Here is an 18,879-nt window from a genome sequence, read left to right as displayed (position 1 = left end):
ATTATGGGACCAGTTTTCAAGTTTGTCCAAGTTGGGGTCCAAAATTAAACTTTGTTTGATTTCAACAAAAATTGAATGTATGGGGTTCTTTGATATGCTGAATCTAACCATGTATTTTGATTTTGGGCATTGGACCATAATAGGTAAATTAAAAAAATTGAAGTTCTTAGACCACATTCTTTCTGTGTCAGAAACCTATGCTGTGTCAAATATTTAATCACAATCCAAATTCAGAGCTGTATCAAGCTTGAATGTTGTGTCCATACTTGCCCCAACTGTTCAGGGTTCGACCTCTGCGGTCGTATCAAGCTGCGCCCAGCGAAGCATTTTATTGATTATGGGACCAGTTTTCAAGTTGGTCCAAGTTGGGTCCAAAATTAAACTTTGTTTGATTTCAACAAAAATTGAATATATAGGGTTCTTTGATATGCTGAATCTAAACATGTATTTAGATTTTAGATTTTTGGCCCAGTTTTCAAGTTGGTCCAAATTGGGGTCCAAAATTAAACTTTGTTTTGATTTCAACAAAAATTGAATATATGGGGTTCTTTGATATGCTGAATCTTACCATGTATTTAGATTTTTTATTTGTGGGCCCGCTATCAAATTGGTTCATATTGAGGTCAAAAGGGTCCAAAATTAAACTTTCATCAAAAATTGAATTATTGGGGTTCTTTGATATGCCAAATCTAACCGTGTTTTTAGATTTTTAATTTTGGGTCCCATTTTTTTTAATTGGTCTACATTAAGGTCCAAAGGGTCCAAAATTAAACTTAGTTTGATTTTAACAAAAATTGAATTCTTGGGGTACTTTGATATGCTGAATCTAAACATGTGTTTAGATTTTTGATTATGGGACCAGTTTTCAAGTTTGTCCAAGTTGGGGTCCAAAATTAAACTTTGTTTGATTTCAACAAAAATTGAATATATGGGGTTCTTTGATATGCTGAATCTAACCATGTATTTTGATTTTGGACATTGGACCATAATAGGTAAATTAAAAAAATTGAAGTTCTTAGACCACATTCATTCTGTGTCAGAAACCTATGCTGTGTCAAATATTTAATCACAATCCAAATTCAGAGCTGTATCAAGCTTGAATGTTGTGTCCATACTTGCCCCAACTGTTCAGGGTTCGACCTCTGCGGTCGTATCAAGCTGCGCCCAGCAAAGCATTTTATAAGTTTATGTGAAACTTTAAGTAAAGCTTTATATTTAGGACAATCAACATAAAATCAATGGTCAGTAAAGAGAGGGATGAAAGATACCAGAGGGAAAGTCAATCTCATAGATCGAAATCAAACTGACAACGCCATGGCAAAAAATAAAAAGACAAACAGACAAATAATAGTACAGATGACACAACATAGAAAACTAAAGACTAGGCAACACGAACAAAGAAGGCGAGACATTTCAGCGTGTGCACTCTTGTTTTACTCTTCGACCGCCAGAACCTGCTGCATTGACTTGTATCTATGAACGTTGTTCATTAACGTCAGGAACGAGAACTCATGACGTAACACCATTTGGTAGCGTGTTACCTTAACTTGAATGGTTACGAACACTGTATATTTAAAAGTAGTTAATTGATTCTAAAAATAAATGAATAAAAAAATATTGCTGGGTGGGCAATTCAGCAGATGACATGTTTGCAAGTATGAATAAAACATATGTTTTTGCACTACTAAATTTTTTTAGTTTTCTTATAAATGTTTTGTGAAATGCTGTTTGTCTCCATGTCTTTTTCGTTTTGTCTATGCTGTTATATTTCCTTCAAAATTGTTTTAGATTATCCGCTTTATGTATTACATTTTATTTTAATTTCCAGATCGTCTGACCTGCACTAGGCTAAATCTTAACAAGAATCAACTCGGAATGAATGTAAATGACTACATAAGTCCGTTTTTTTACCAAATGTATTAAGACAAATCAGGTATGAGTATTTATTTATAGATTTTTTTATATATATAAACTTAATTTGTTTACTCAAATGGAAGTCTTTGAAAACTGGTATGGAAGTTGTCACAGTACACGTCAATCGAACCCAATCTACAAAGTTTGTCGAATCCGACAATTCTTTTTAATAGACATGCACAAACTCGTTGTCAACGTTGTTCTTACCAATCACATTCAATGTTTACCACTGAAAGGTAGATAATAGTTGATTATTTAATGTTACAAGACTATAATTAGTTTTTAAAGTCTCATTTTCTGTACTTAAGCACCACTTTTGAAAAGCTTACGTTTCTGAGATCAGTGTGTCATAATAATTGAAAAGGACCTCTGTTTGATTTTGGTACCCATCAGACAGGGTTCAGAATATGTTTTTTTAGCAGCTGAAGAAACACATTCAGCAAAATCCCTTATTAAAGTGTACTCACTTTTCTCAATGAAAATATCGCTATATTTTTCATAGTATGTATTTCCGTGGGTTTTTTTTCGTATAAAAAATTATTCAAACATAGATATATATAACAACAAAAGACAAACAAATAAAACGTTAAAAGATCTACGGATTAACACCCTTATAAATCCGTATGTCAACACTTGTACCATGAAAGAGTAAATATGCCCTGCAAAACAATTACCATCAATCGTAACCATTGATACTGCACAGTCAACGATCAAGAGTAAGATATGTAATATTTATAATACTTATTAAAACAAATCATCCATCAGTTGACATGGTTACGCTAATCTTTTTTACAATCTGATGATTGCAAGTGTACTACTGTGCAATTAAAGTGAAGCTGTTTATCTTTATATGATTAAAACTGTCTGTAATTAGAGTGCCTGTTAAAGAGAGGCGAAAGATACCAAAGGGACATCTAAACTCATGTCGAAAACAAATAAAAACGCAAAACGACCAAAAGACAAATAACACTATACAAAACACAACATAGATAACTAAAGACTGAGCAACATGAACCCCATCAAGCGCAGTGGGTGCTCTTATGTACTACGGAAGGGATAGCAGATCCTGCTTTACATTTGACATCCGTCGTGACACTTATAAAGTGCAAAAATGTAACAAATTCCACGAAAGAGTAAATATGTTCTGCAACTTTGTAAAACAATTCCTCCGTTAGATTACCCAGTTGCGTTTTTAGCTATTTTTTATATGTTGATTGAAAACGTATCACCACTGCACAACTTAAATGATGATGTTTATTTCTATCTGAATAACACCCACAGATAAGTTTGTAACAATAATACTATGAAAGAGTAAACATGTCCTGCACCACATTTGCCATCGATCGCAACCATTGTAATTGCTTAGTCAACGAGCAAGAGTAAGAGAAATATATATCACTTTTTAAAACAATTCTTCCATTAGTTGACTAAAATACGTTAACCTAATAACCATCTGGTGATTGCAAACGCATCTAGCTATAATGTGCAACTTAAATTAAGCTCATCCTGTTTATCTTCCATCCGAAAAATTTGGTCAATCCAAAGGAGAAAATCTCTCTTGAAATAAAGTTGATATTTTAAGAAAGGTGTTGCTGATTGTATTGACTTGTAACGGAAGATTTACTTTGTTTAGCCCCCAAAAGAAAGGATCTTTAACTGTGGCAGTATTTCAAACCACACATGTTTGTATTAAACTAATTTCATACACAATTATCAATTGCAGGTCGTAACAATGAGCGAAATGAATCTACGGATAGATTCAGTGTTTTCCTTGAATATCCAAGATAAGCAGTTGTCGGCAAATACATCTGATTGTACAAAAGTCCTAGAAAATTTAAGTTCCTTAACTGAAAAGTATTGTACTGTTAATATTGAAAAAATAGATCTTGGCACGAAAAAATATGTCTCCTACAGAAAATGGATGAAAAATCATAAACATTGTTCTTCGATATGCTTAAAAAAAAGAGGAGATATACAGTCTGAGGAATTAGATGTTATTGGCGACAATGGACGTTTAACAAGGAAAAGAAAGCACAAACTTACCAATACAGGAAATAACGAAACTCCGCATTTACATAAATTACGTAAAGTGAAAATCACGCAAGATCGTACACACTCTCAAAATACAGAAATTTACAATGAAGGAAAATCAAATGGAACTGGAGAAGTCCACAACTCCGAATCAAGTGTAAGGATATACCATGATTTTACAGAAAATGCCACAGAAAAAGGGAAATCGGTTGTTGATAGTACAATAACTAGTACGAAACCGATAAAAGAAAACTGTAAAAATCGACTTCGTGTAAAAACACAAAAAAGACACCAACAAAAGATGGACAAAGATAAGGATAGTAAAAAAGACTTATCATCTAAAAGTTCTACATACAGCGGTAAAACGCAAGACAATTCAGTCAACAATGAACCACCAATGAACGACGCTTTATTACATCAAAACATAAAGAAAGAACCTGACATCGAATTTGAAACAAGGAAAAACGTGAAAGAACAGGTTTTTCAAGCTTTGCAAAATCCTGTGTGTGACCAGTCGTTTCTTGACATATGGGATAAACTTGCTAAGACACCGAAGGAAAAACGTGCTACCTACATTGAAAAACTTAGATCAATCTTGGATGAAAGTGAAATAAATGATATTGCCGAAAATGCATTCATTGATGTCGATACGACATCCGAGTTACAAAATTTCGACGATCCGAAAAATGTTGATAGTTTAAATGAAAACAAAGCTGTTAACAGTTGTACAAAATCTACTCTGGAAATTGATAGTACTAAAACAGTAGCAGCTTTTCAAATGTTTAATATTGGTGGTAAACAATTTGTTATACCAGCTAATGTAGACCAGAACTTGGTATCATCAGATCGACAATGGCAATCAAATTCTATAGATGCATTAAATGTGAAACCGAGTGCTCCAACTAGTTTGTTTTCAAACGTTAGCCAGAGCCTCTCAGCAAACAACAAAAATATCACATTAGTATCTTTGCCCTCTCAGATTCAGGCTAACATAATTAACAACGCTCAGGCAAAACCTAAAGAGCTACATGGTCATCTTATTACACAATCTGATGGTAAGCAGTTCTTCTTACCGCTGTTGGAAGGTAATACATTTCCTTCAAAACCAGATATTCAAATGAATTTAAATATTGAAAATCCGCAAGCGAAGAATTTTCAGACGGGATCCTCTGCTTCATCCATATACCCACTAGGTATGTCAGGCCAAATACAAATTCCGAATCCAAGTTTACTCTCTGAGGTGGGTAAAGGAAAATCAGGTAGTATTCAGACTCCATCTAAGGGACTTGGAGCAACTAACAAAGCAAATTTATTACCTCAGTACGTAACCCAATTGAATCGTGATTCGAAATCTCAAGTGTCTCAACCAGTTTCTAGTAGTTCTAAGCAAAATATAATGATATCAATCGCAGCAAATTCCCATGGAACCTTAAAATTAACAAATACCAGCAATGTTTCTCAACAAAACGCAGTTAATATATCATCCCAAGTTAATGCGAACAACTTTGAAACGATAAATCAACCCAAGATGCTATTACCAGTGAACATAAACGGAGTTAAGCAAAATGTTTTGTTTGATATGTTACCAGACGGTCGCCTGCAAATATCATCTGCAGTTGAAGGACAAAAGAATTCTGCACTAAGTAACAATGAACACAACAAACTAGGGTTGATCACAAACAACAATGTAAGTAATTTACAAACACTAAGCTTTCCTTTAAACCAACTGGTAACAAATAACCAAAGTGCCTCAAATAATTCAAGCCCGAACTGTGTTAACCAGAGTATTCCAATCATCCAACCGCAGACCAGTATCCAAAATACTTTAAGTAATCATATCAAAACCGAAAGACAGAATGTTTCAGTTAGCTCGTCTCAGGTTGTTAACCAGAGTGCTTTAAGTAACCCTGTTCTGACTAGTCTTAACCACAGTTTTCTAGTGAACCATCATCAAATAAATAATCAAGGTGTTTTAACTAGTCAGACTCAGCCATTTATTCTTGGTTTGAATGGAGGACAATTACCAATTATACAACAAGGAATCTCACAAATACCTATTATCAATACAGCAATTGGACAAAACCCAATATTAAATCCAGGGTTGAATATAAATACATTCTTAGGACAATTGTCTAATCCAACTAATATACAGTTAGGTCGAAACACTCCAATAGAACAAAATCTGCTACTGTTGGGTCAGTTGGGTCAGTTGGCACAACCAGCACAATCAGCACAATCCGTTCCAAACATACGCACGCAATCCGTTCCAAACATACAAACAGCACTGGCAGCGAATCAACTTCCATCTGCAAGTCAGCTTCTCTTAAACATAGCATCTTATCAAGATCAAGTTGGTCAAGCTAAAACAACTACAACCGGATCGACTTCAAATCCTCCAATTATGTCTATTTTCCCACAAAATACATCCAGGATGCAGAATCATAATATACAAATGAAAACGAATACCGATGGGAAAATTGTGAAAACAGGAAATTTGATAAATAAGAGCAATGGTTCAAAGACTACCAACATTCAGCTTAAACCTTGTAAAACCTCGTTTCAAGACACATTAAGGCAACTTAGACCTCTTGCTGTATCAGCCTGTGGTAAAGAGGTAGAAACAAAACCTGTCTGCTCATTTCAGACACCATCAGAAAAATTTAAATCCTCGCAACATCAATATTCAACTAACACAACGAGTATTGCGACGTCGGCACCAAATTCTTCATACAATTGGTCTTCATGGCAGTTCGAGAAGACTATGGTGCGGGATTTTAAAAAAGAAATAAAATCCCCTACCACTGATGCTATTAATGCAAATAAACTCACGGCGACGAATGTCAATCAGCCGAATTTAACGAACAAAATGGCTGGAACCTCAAAACAAAACTCTAAAAATGAGTTAACTAGCCCGTTGCCGGTACCAATTTTCATAAGAACATCTACTAGAAATATAATGCCAACTTCAACTGTAAAACCTTTTATCGAGCAAGAACATCGACCTCAAAATGTGACTACCTCTAGTGAAAGAACAATACGCACTTCTTCGGCAACTCCGAATCAGTACATAATCCAACCAATGGTCCAGCTAAGCAGTAACAAAAATGGAAGCACGTTGGTCAAAACTGTAATTCCTGCACAAGGATACGCAAAGTCTCCGGCAGTTACGACTCGTCCACACAACTTACCAAGTGCATCTCCGTTAGTTACTGTTAAAGATCTTGCTGAGACACATCCTTTACTGCAAAAATCATTACAAAGTGGCAACTGTTCAACGTCGTTGGATGTGAAAAGAAGCAAACGAAAACCTCAGGTTGTTGTTCGCGTTGACCCTGATGCTATCGATGTCGATGAAGAAACATCGAGTCTTGAAAAAGATTATTCAATATTTAATATTTGTACCTCTTCCGTGTCAACAGCAGTAACGGCATCGATTGCTCCAAGAATAGACCCTAATATTGTTGAAAAGGGATTAAGAATACCAGACAGTATGATGGAAGAACTCCGGAAAAAAAATATACCCGATCTTCAAAAAAAACAAAACTCAGTTGAAACAGCTATCCAGAAGTTGATGCACAATAAACTGTTCCTTAATAAACATACTTAACAGAGGCACAGATATTTACATTTTACACGCCTGTATCGTCATGTACTCTTGAAAATTTTTATTTGTTTTGCAACTCTCTTAATTAAGTTTTGTCATATTGTCGGACGAAATCATTGTATTTCTAACGTTGGTTATCAACTGTACAGGTGCTTATTATACGACCGCAAAACATGTTTGCGGTCGTATATTGCTATCATGTCGTCGTCGTAGTTGTCGTCCGAAGACATTTGGTTTCCGGACAATAACTTTAGTTTAAGTGGATGGATCTCTATGAATTTTAAGCAAACGGTTAAATACCACGAAAGGAAGGTTGGGATATTTTTGGGGGGTGATGGTCCCAACCGTTTGGGAATTAGGGGCCAAAAAGGGACCCAAAACAAGCATTTTTCTAGTTTCAGGACAATAACTTGTGTATTAGTATTTTGCTTGCTCTGAAATTGTACTACAAGGTTCAATATCTCAAGTAGAAGGTTGTGATTCATTTTAGGGGTAATTGCCGAAACCGTTCAGGAATTAGGAGGCCAAAAAGGGTCTAAAACAAGCATTTTTCTCGTTTTGAGACAATAACTTGTGTTTAAGTGTATGGATGTCTCTTAAATTGTTCCACATTTTACAAAAAGAAAATTTCTTCAAATGTCATTTTTTATTTTCCTAATTCTTTGTATATAGTCTGAAAACATATTTACTAAGTATTGCGCAACAGCACAGTGTATTGCACAACAGCAAGAAATCTTCAATTGAATATAAATTCAAATCATATAACCAATTTCAAGTTCTTTGACTACATTTATTCTGTGTCAGAAACCTATAATGTGTCAAATATTTAATTACAATCCAAATTCAGACCTGTATCAAGCATGAATATTGTGTCCATTTTTGCCCCAACTGTTCAGGGTTGGACCTCTGCGGTCGTATCCAGCTGCGCTCGGCGAAGCAGTTTATTTTTATTTTTGCCACTAATTGGACGGGGAATATACTGTCACCAATACCCATCAATCCATCCTTATAAAAATCAGACAGTTGTCCGAAGTTTTGTCCGTCATGTCTGCTGATATTGGAATGGTTTTGGTACATTAGTGGATAATGATGAATTACAGATCTAGTTTAAAGTGTTTCATACCTGTTCGCCGACTTTTGGCAGAAGTATGGCCCTTTTCGGACTTCAATGATAACTTTACTCGTCCTTTTTTGTATTACTCGCATGTCGAGTTTGATTTTCATTTCGTTTGAATTATTTTGTTTTGTTAGAAAATGCTGCAGGAGAGGGCATTCGTGTAGTACCACCCCATGATGTTTTATGTAGATTTTGGTTGACTTATTGTGTTAGATATTGGTATCATTTTCATTATATTCATACCAGTTATGGTCGAGTATATTTCATAAACAGGGAAATGTTACATGTTACATGATTTTATTTTAATTCAACGGAATGGGTTATCTTTTATGTTTCACGTTTATTCCCATCTGCAAACCTGAACAGTACTTTGGACATAAAATGAATATTATGATATGTAAGTGTATGCAAATGACAAGTAAGTCATCATGTCAGTTTTAAAGGTTTAAGAAGACACAATAGCATTGTATTATATTATCTGCTAAATAGTAAATGACAAGTAAGTCATCATGTCAGTTTTAAAGGTTGAAGAAGACACAAAGTCATTGTATTATATTATCTGCTGAACAGTAAATGACAAGTAAGTCATCATGTCAGTTTTAAAGGTTTAAGAAGACACAATGGCATTATATTATATTATCTGCTAAATAGTACATAGTTATACAAATACAAGTAATAAAAGAAAGGAGTAATTTTCAGACTTAAATCATATATGTCCATTGCACATGCGGTTTAAGTCCAGTTTCAGTAGACGAGACAATTCCTAATTAATTTTAATTTGATCCATGTGAACGTTGTGAACGGTGGTTGAATGATGGGCAATTGTAACATCACCATATGGATTTGTTTTCCTCAAACATGCAAAATTTGTGTTCAAAATATTTGTACAAGACAAAAAAGGTACAACACATATTAAAATATTGCATGTAAAATCTAATATGTTTATTGACGGCGTATTAAAGTGCTCCTATTTAATTTTTATTTGTCATATGAACTTTGTGGAGAGAAAAAAAATTGATTTGAACTATACACACGTTTTTGGTTTTGTGAATTACGCTGTTTTTTATTCATTACAAACTTTCATTGTATGTTTGAGTTAAATGCACATGTATGTTGCTTATATTTTATCATATTGATTGTAAGCATCGTCAGAAATAGCTGTAATTTTTTAATCGGTCTCAAGTATTAAACAAAACCTATTTACGAAACAAATTAAGATTAGCTATAAAGGGTGTAAACCACACCTCATGTATATTATTATTTACTCACATATGTTTGTTTTTTTTAGTTTTTGCAGGGGTTATGGGTCGTCATACAAAACACTTACCTTAATGAACTATTTCTACATCTCATCACTACCGAGAGCTAAAAAATGTTTTTTTAATGATTGATTGTTGTTTTAAACACCACTTTCAGTAATATATCATGTGGTCAGTTTTAATTGGTGGAGGAAGTCTGAATGCCCGGAAAGAACCACAACCTTCGGCAGGAAAACTGACAAGTCTAGTCAATCAGGACTGGAGTCGAACGGACGTGCCACGTACAGGGTTGTTTATTCTAAGTTCTAAGAGGGGGATCATAAATTTGATAAAGCAGCAAGTCTTTCTGAATCGATGGCAATATACTGGTCTAACGTTAGTTTTATGCAATCAATTTGTAATTTTGTTTCTTACCATTTAAGTCCCTATTTTTGAAGTCAGTTTTTTTTTACAAAAAAAGCAGGTATTCATCTATACAAAACTATGTAAATCTGATTTGACAATTTAATGATTCCAAATTAAGATTGACAATAGTCCTAATCGAAAAACAAACATGTTTATTTCTTTTAAGAGATGTATTGCGAATCTTTTATTAAAGTTTTTTTTTCTTTCTTTTTCATAATTTTAAAAATGTTTATATTGCTTAAAGATTTTTTTTTTTCTTCTCTTTATTATTGAAATCACAAACAGTTAGTGCTTTTTGAATGTAGTATTGCATTAATTGTTTGGAATATATTTGAATTGAATGCCTTTGCATGATGGTTTATGTTTGCAGTTGTTGATCTTAATAAACAACGAGTTATTTCACTGCTTATAATTCTTATACAAGATAAGCTTAAAAACCCAATATAAGCTAGGTATGCGACGTCATACAATCGCAAAACCAGGATTTACCCTGATATTCTTCATCGTGCGTGTTTGTTCAAAATGAGAACGCGCATGTCAACGATAACCTGTTTTGTTTTGTTTTGTTTTTTTTTGTTCCCGAAATTCATTCTTTATTGTTGTTAGTCTATACTTCTATTTTATTTTTCATCGTTTAGTAATGTGATAAAACTGGGCTTGTCTTATGATTCTCCTTCCCTTGTAACTCGCTATGGACTTTTTATCATTTTGGAATACTTATGGGTTTTTTCAATAATTTTGATCAACAACATATTTGAGTTTGAATAATATCCTAACAGAAAGTCGGTATTTAAATTATTAAATCGCATCCATGCTTGCTGACTTTTTTGTCCTCATATGTCACAGAGTTATGAAAAAACTTCTTATAAAGACAATTCGAAAAAGAATAATCAAAATTTTTTACTTTTATTTTCAGTTATGTTGGATGCTTTTCATTTAGTGGTTCTTATTTTGCGAGCACCTGCATCTTATATATTTCTGTAAACTTGAAGTTCAGGATACTTAGACAGAAACAGTTCTACGTCATATCTATATCTTTTCCATGAAATTTCCTTGAAATTAAAATACTAATAGAATAACTAATCGAAGAATTCAAATAAAGAAAAATATTCAACGAGTGACCGAACAACACATTAATTCACGAATGCGCGTAGCGCATGAGTTAATTATCAGTGTTGTTCGCTCACGAGTTGAATATTTTTCGATATTTGAATTCTTTGATTAGTTATTCTTTTTGTTACATTAGCAATGGGCTTTTTAATGGAATTAAAGTAGAAAATGTAAGGAACTATATCTTTCTCTACGCATTCACAATTTGCTTTTATGCGACGTCATGGACAACGTCTTGACAACACCTATAGTTGTATGACGTCAGAGGAGTGAAATAACCGAGTTTATTTCACATGTGAAATTATCGGTTTTTATTTCAATGGGAAATCACGGTAATTCATTGCAACCAATGTAATAATCGAATATATGATTGTTATGTCCTCTTGTCAGCTGTAGTAACATACGAAATGCCAGAAACTATGGTGTTTACGTAAATCCTTAGAAACGACATATCATATCCTTGTCATTATGGTCATTTGGGAAACAGGGATATATATTCTAAATATGCTACAATATGGTTATTATAAAAAAAACTATTTAAAATATCATTTCAAAAGTTCTACAATCTGCATCACTAGTTGGGTTGAACGTTGCAGTGTCTCGGTTTCTCAAGTTTAATGAGACAATTATATATTGAACGTCCGAAATGTCCACTATCGTCAATTTAACATTATTACCGGTTTTTATTCTTGGAAATGGACTAAGACTTGAATTGTATGACGGATGCCGAATTCTGTAGAGTGTATGATTTAACCACAACTTGGCTCCATCAATTTGTATTCATGCGATTCAATTCTCCCTTACATATTTGTTTGTTTTTAATTTGGGGATTTAAAATTTATATCGGTTTAATACCTTCTTATAAAATGGGAATTCATGAAGCCCAAGTTTAGATTTTCAAGTTAATATATGCAAATGGCTATTTACGTCGGTTCGTTGTGTCTCAACTCACTATGGACTTGTTTTTGCGGTCTTATCTTTACATACCAGAAGTCTTAATTTTACTCAGTGTGACATTTTGACTTGGTATGAATTCGCATGACGGTTTAAGCATACATAGCAGAAGACGCTTGAACTTGGAGTTAAAAGATGATGCTTGCTTATTTTCATTCTTTCTGAGGTCTCCTGTATGAAGTCTGTCTCTTATGTATAAACGAACAAATCGACAACAAAAGCACAGTTGGTTCCCATGGGAGTGGCGATTGTTTGATGAAAAATACGTCCTCGAAATATAACAACTATGTTGTCAATCAAGAAATCAAGCACCTTGATAATGTCAGTTTAATAGAATGTTCTCTTTTTATCACTGACAGGTGTTTTTTTACAAAGTATGATTTATCCCTCATTCCATAAAACAATATACTGGTATCAACGTTGCCCATTCTTTTTTATGAAACAAACCAGGACAAAGACAAAAGTTTTCCTCTTTGGTAAGTGTCGTGAGGTATGTTATGAGTTCCCAAGAGAATTGTTAAATATCTAACTCCTTTATCAAGCAGTCTATGTAATGTTATTTACACACGATATTGTTTGGGATTTATCTTCGGAAATAATAACATAGTTGTCATGGAGGTAGGCAGGTGTTTAGCAACATTCTGGTCTCTAAAGATCGATGCAGCATTTGTATTCATAAACCAAATCAGTTTTTTTTTATTCCAATTTGTATCAACGACCTCACAGCCTTATCCCATTTGGAAGGAGTATCTACGTTTTCTTTTTTGCGTTGAGCCAACTGCCTGGCGTTATCATCGAATGAATCCATCAGTATTTTAAAAGTTGTGTGTTCTTATTGATGGATTTAGGCTAATAATATTTTGTACCTTTGGATAAAATATTTTGCAAAGAAGTGTTATTGACAATATTCAGGTCAACAGTTCTAACATGAATAACGTTGCTACTATTGGCTCTAGCTGTTTAATAGATAGTCAGACATTTTTCGAGGTGCTCACGGCCTATAATTATCTAATGGATTAACCTATCTATAATGTTAATGACTCTTTGTTAACACCAAACAGCGTCTTAAAGAAGCTGAATAAAGTGTTTATTTACTGAATTAGATGTTCTTTGTGTTATCTATGCTAATCTGCAAACTATAGTAGTTTTGTTGAAATAAAAAAAAACTTTGACCCAAGTGTCCAGCTGTCCCGTTTCTTTCGAATTTTTATCGTAGACTGACACATGTTTCGAAAAAATCCTCCGACACTTTGTTAGTTGAATACTCCCCAGAAAATATTGGATTTCATTACAATTTTGAAAGACTAAAAACCATTGTGTACATTGGCGAACAAACCACTAACATTGTCTTTGATAACAATGAAATAAGGATATTGAGTTCAAGGTTGGACATTGGTAGTTCGCATAGAGCAAATAAGAGGGACTCCTGAAGAACCCCTCACGGCACCAATGTTTGAGTTAAGTTGGATAGTACTTCGCTTTGTGTAAATAAAAAAAAACGTGTGTATATTCAAACTCGGTTTATTATACTGACAATAAGCGTAATAATGATATGAAGTTACAATACGTTTCTTTAGTTACGTTACAGTCTTTGACGTTAACAATACGAGTTGCATTATTTAGTGTCTCTGTATTGCGGCTAATTCGTAATAACCCCCGGCATCAACATCCGAGTTGGTACCTGTGTATGCAGCCAGAGAGACTGACCATGTTCCATCAAATAATCAATAGTTCATTGTTCATAGACTGATTCAGTTTTAAACTCCATTTAGTTTTATCTCCGATTTTTTTTTCTCATTTAATAAATGAACTATGAAAAAGGGGTCAATCTGACAAGTATTTTGGCTTCATAAATAAAGAAAATAATTAAGAAATAATTCATGGCAGCCGTAGATTTGTTTTCATTGAATATAAATGCCCAACCCATGGTTAAATGAGAACAAATCTACGGCTGCCATGAATTATTTTCGATTCTAATAGGACAATTTCAGTACTTTTATTAACCGTGAAAGCCCTATACACACGATACTGTTTTGGCTGTTCCGTTTACCCCCCCCCCCCCCCCCCCCCCCCCCCCATATAATAATATTAGTAATATTATATTATTCAATAATAATTTAATTTTTGGATTTAACGTGTCTTCTGATTGGCTGACGTTGTTTTGTTTATCAGCTCATAGACATAATTTTGTCATGTGACCGTGACGTCATCAACGTTTTTTCATGGTTAACTCCGGTTTATAATGGAATTTAGAATTAAATTATAAGAAATGACTGTAATATTTTTTCTGTCTATTCGAAATAACATAAAAAATGTGGTGCACACTTTAAAATAACCCGCTACTCGGGTTATTCAGTGTGCACCACATTTTTGATGTTATTTCTTCATAGATAGAAAAAATATTACAGTCATTCCTTAAATATATAAAAAAAAACTCACAATGTTCACCTCAATATGTTCTTTTTGTGTAATGTTATTGCATTCTGAGGCGTACAAGAAGCTTTAAAACGCCCGTAGTTTACATTTGATGCCGGAAACATACATATGAGGCCCCCATGGGATGACCAAGTAATCACATAATCACATTTTTTGTTGCCAATATAATCACATAACCATTAATTTTTTAAACAAGATAATCAAATAATAAACAAAACAGTCCTAGATTATCAAATAATAAAAAAAATCATAAAATATTAGGTCTGGTAATCAAATAATCACTTTAAAAACGGCAAAGTAATCACATAATCAAAAACCCCATGAGGAGGCTCACATTTGACGTCGCCTTGTTTAGTTGCCAAAGACGATAACATCATTTCGCGGAATTTTCGTTTTATGAAATTTTACACCGAAAAATTAATTGAAAGGGACTGATTTGTTTATTTTGCTTTAGAATATAGATAACTGTATTGTATCTGAGTCTTGGCCTACGTAAACCGTGGGTTTTGCTATCGCAAATTGAGTATAAATAATTTGGGCGTAACGCGGAACAGCCAGTTTCGTGTATTTATGCGCTTGCGCTAAAAATAGATCATATACTGTTATACTGGCTGACGATGTATAGGTCGTCATATTAGAACACATTGTATACTTGATGTGTCCGAAGCGTTTTTCTGGATTTACTTTCATCGGGAGGAAAAATTGATATTTCAATTACTTTCTCAAACCTTTATTGATCACATCTTATTTTTTAACTTATGTTAAATTTCACTGTCATGACTGTTTTTATCATTTTATTGATTTTATGAAGCCAATTTCGGGACGATGCTAACAATGTAAAATTGTAGATTTTCTATGTTACTATTTAATGAAATCGATATGTATTTTGTGCTGAATACTTAAATGTCACAGATGTCCGATCCCTAACGAAGAGTTACAGTGAAGTTAACCGTTTCTAGGGGAAGTAGGAATAAGTATACTAAATAAAATCCCAAGATCTGTAATGAATACATTCAATCTAATTTCATTTCCTCGTGCAATAGTTATAAAAATGACTGATCTACCCTTTGCACTAGTTTTCATTCAAAGCTTGACTTGAAGAATTATGAAAGAATTAGTCCAAATATGTTTCATTAAGAATAATCACTGAGAAATTTATATATTGTTTTTATGGGACAAATAATACTTTGAAAATCACTCTTGATACAAACAAAGAAGTCCTGGAACTAAAATCATCAAGATGCTTGATACTTTGAAACGTTCTTTTTTTTCGACAAACAAGCGGCATTCCTTTGTGATCCAATTGTGATCCTCTTCTTGCCGATTTGGTTCTTATGCAACCCTTATTACAAAAGCTTCTTACGATGAATGAAACGAAGCTTCATTATCCTTTAAATATATAAATAAACCCCTATCATTGAATAATTCAAAGTTAGGCGATTAATTTGACCGCACTTAAAATAAAGGATACCACAAATTAAGTTTTCTTCATATTTTCACTTACAATGAAGCTAGGTTGAGAACTAAACTTTATGACGATTTATGATGATTTCGATATTTCAGTTATGAACTTTCTTTTCCCCCATTTTTCTGTAGCAAAATAACTCACCAAAGATACCAGGCTTGTCATTTTGTACGTCAAACGCGCGTTTCGTCTTTAAAAGACTTATCAGTGACGCTAAAATAAACAAATAAAAAAGGCCAAATAAAATTCGAAAATTAAGAGCATTGAGGACCCACAATTCCGAAAGTATTCCAAACAATACAAAGGTAGGCAACATTCCACCACCATTTCTGAATTTATAGTTTATATCTCCCAGTTTATGCGATAATACAGGGCTTTCCTTTAATATTGCGATTTTGTGAATTTGATGGAGCATTGCTGCTTAAATGAAAGCCATTGAATCAAGGATTCCAAATTGTAAAGTTCATGTCATCCTATCGAGTTTTACGAACACCATCATGATTTGGTCGACCGTTATCGAATATCTGTCACAGATGACCACAGATATATTCCACTTGTAACCAAAATTCCGTCCTCTATTCTTCGATTGTGAGTTCAATGAATACGACGTTTCGCATTTGTTTACTTACCATCTGCAACATTGTTTCCACTACAGGCGCAGTAGCTGCTTACCCTTCTGGGGTTCGTGCTGCTCAATGCTTAGTTTTCGTGTTTACTTGTATGTTTTGTGTGCTTGTCTTTATAACAGTTACATAGCCCTTTTTGGGGAAGGGGGAGTGGGGTCTCCATTCATAAGCTATCAACGAACAATATTTTAAGAAAATCTGAGACTACGCGCTGCGACTTGGTTGGTAGTTGCAGAGAATTGCTATTAAATTCTATAAATGATTCAGAAACTATTTGCTTTCAACGAATCTTTGTAAATATTGCCTTCTAGCATCATCATTTCTCATACAATTGGCTAATATATTTAGATTGTTGCTATCTTTGTTTGAAAATTTATCGGCTATTGGAATCAATGTAAGCGTATGATATGAATGCGAACGACACATCTTACTGGAATTAATTTTTATTAGATCCGTTCGAAATAAAATCAAACTTTTGGATAAAAAGTACATTAGCGACTGAGTATCAAAACCTAAGTGGCCTTATCAGTAGTCCACCAAAAACAGTTTATCTTGTCAATTTCCCCTTTAAGGAGATGCAATCTTAATACAAAAGGCTCCTAAGAGCCTGAATCGCTCACCTGGTAAAACATATGCCACTTTGATATTATTTTTTTCTTTATTACAATTAATTTATTACCTATCTGTAGATCTTATTAAATCTGTGTAGGTCTTGTACTGATGATCATATTTAACTGTTTACAAGTGTATGCCTATCTATAAGTTTTTAAAATAAAAAAAATAATTTAATGGCAATTAATCGTATAACTAGTGTAAAATATGGCCATGTTGACTTTCTTCTCTTATTTTGCTGATCTTTTTCGCTATTTTAACGTTTCTGTATAACTCCAGACATCATTCAGAGGAAATATCATCCAGAGGAAATATCATCCAGAGGAAATATCATTCAGAGGAAATATCATCAAGAGGAAAAATCAATCAGAGGAAATATCATCCAGAGGAAATATCATCCAGAGGAAATATCATTCAGAGGATATATCATTCAGAGGAAATATCATCCAGAGGAAAAATCATCCAGAGGAAATATCATTCAGAGGAAATAGCATCCAGAGGAAATATCATTCAGAGGAAAAGAGGAAATATCATCCAGAGGAAATATCATTCAGAGGAAATATCATCCAGAGGAAATATCATTCAGAGGAAATATCATCCAGAGGAAACATTCAGAGGAAAAGAGGAAATATCATTCAGAGGAAATATCATCCAGAGGAAATAACTTCTATAAGGTTGACAATTTCGCACACAAAATGACTGATTTGTAAATCATATTGTGATGAACATTATTGCTTCATACTGTTGCTCTTTCTATCTTTGGTTCAGCAAAAAATCTATTAAATTGGTAAAATATTCATTCAGGAGCAATAACTCCTAAAAGGAGTCAGTCGACAATTTTCGACAATTTTCGTTCATGTTGACTTATTTGTAGATCTGATTGTGACTAACATCTTTGCGAGTTACAATTCCTCTGTATAAAAAAAAAGTAAAGTAACAAAAATACCGAACTCCAAGATATATTCAAAACGGAAAGCCTGATAAAACGACAAAATCAAAAGCTCAAACACATCAAACGAACGGAAAACTGCTGTCATATTGCCGACTTTGTACAGGCATTTCCTTATGTAGATAATTGTGGGTTAAACCTGGTTTTATAGCTAGCCAAACCTCTCACTTGTATGACAGTCGCATAGAATTCCATCATATTGACAACAATGTGTGAACAAAACAAACATATATAATAGTTTCTGCAAAAATGGGAAAAAAATGGATAACAACCATCTTTCAAGGGCAATAACTCCTATAAGCGGTCAATTGACAATTTCGGTAAAGTTGACTTATTTGTAGATCTTATTTTGCTAAACACTTTTGCATCTACAAGTTCTCTTTGTCTATTATATGTT

At 33.6% G+C, this 18,879-nt stretch overlaps 1 protein-coding gene across 2 annotated transcripts in view; it reads left to right on the top strand.

Annotated features, from left to right (window-relative positions):
* LOC127729060 (putative uncharacterized protein DDB_G0277255) overlaps nucleotides 1–9,752 on the top strand; it is a 39,756-nt gene extending 30,004 nt beyond the window's left edge. Inside the window, exons 2-4 of one of the 2 annotated variants that reach the window (XR_007994480.1) lie at nucleotides 1,829–1,933; nucleotides 3,638–9,190; nucleotides 9,272–9,752. Coding sequence is in view for 1 of the 2 variants with exons in the window: in XM_052236689.1 (XP_052092649.1) it covers nucleotides 3,647–7,552 (3,906 nt within the window). In the remaining variant the exon portion in view is untranslated. Of the gene's footprint in view, nucleotides 1–1,828; nucleotides 1,934–3,637 lie in introns of both variants that reach the window. The other variant, XM_052236689.1, reaches the window with a different exon arrangement.
* Nucleotides 9,753–18,879: the final 9,127 nt, after the last annotated feature.

Source organism: Mytilus californianus, unplaced genomic scaffold, assembly GCF_021869535.1.
Source record: "Mytilus californianus isolate M0D057914Y unplaced genomic scaffold, xbMytCali1.0.p SCAF_2, whole genome shotgun sequence".
In the NCBI taxonomy this organism is placed as follows: Eukaryota; Metazoa; Mollusca; class Bivalvia; order Mytilida; family Mytilidae; genus Mytilus; species Mytilus californianus.
The sequence above is the reverse complement of the archived record's forward strand: the minus strand, read 5'-3'. Positions and strand labels throughout refer to the sequence as shown.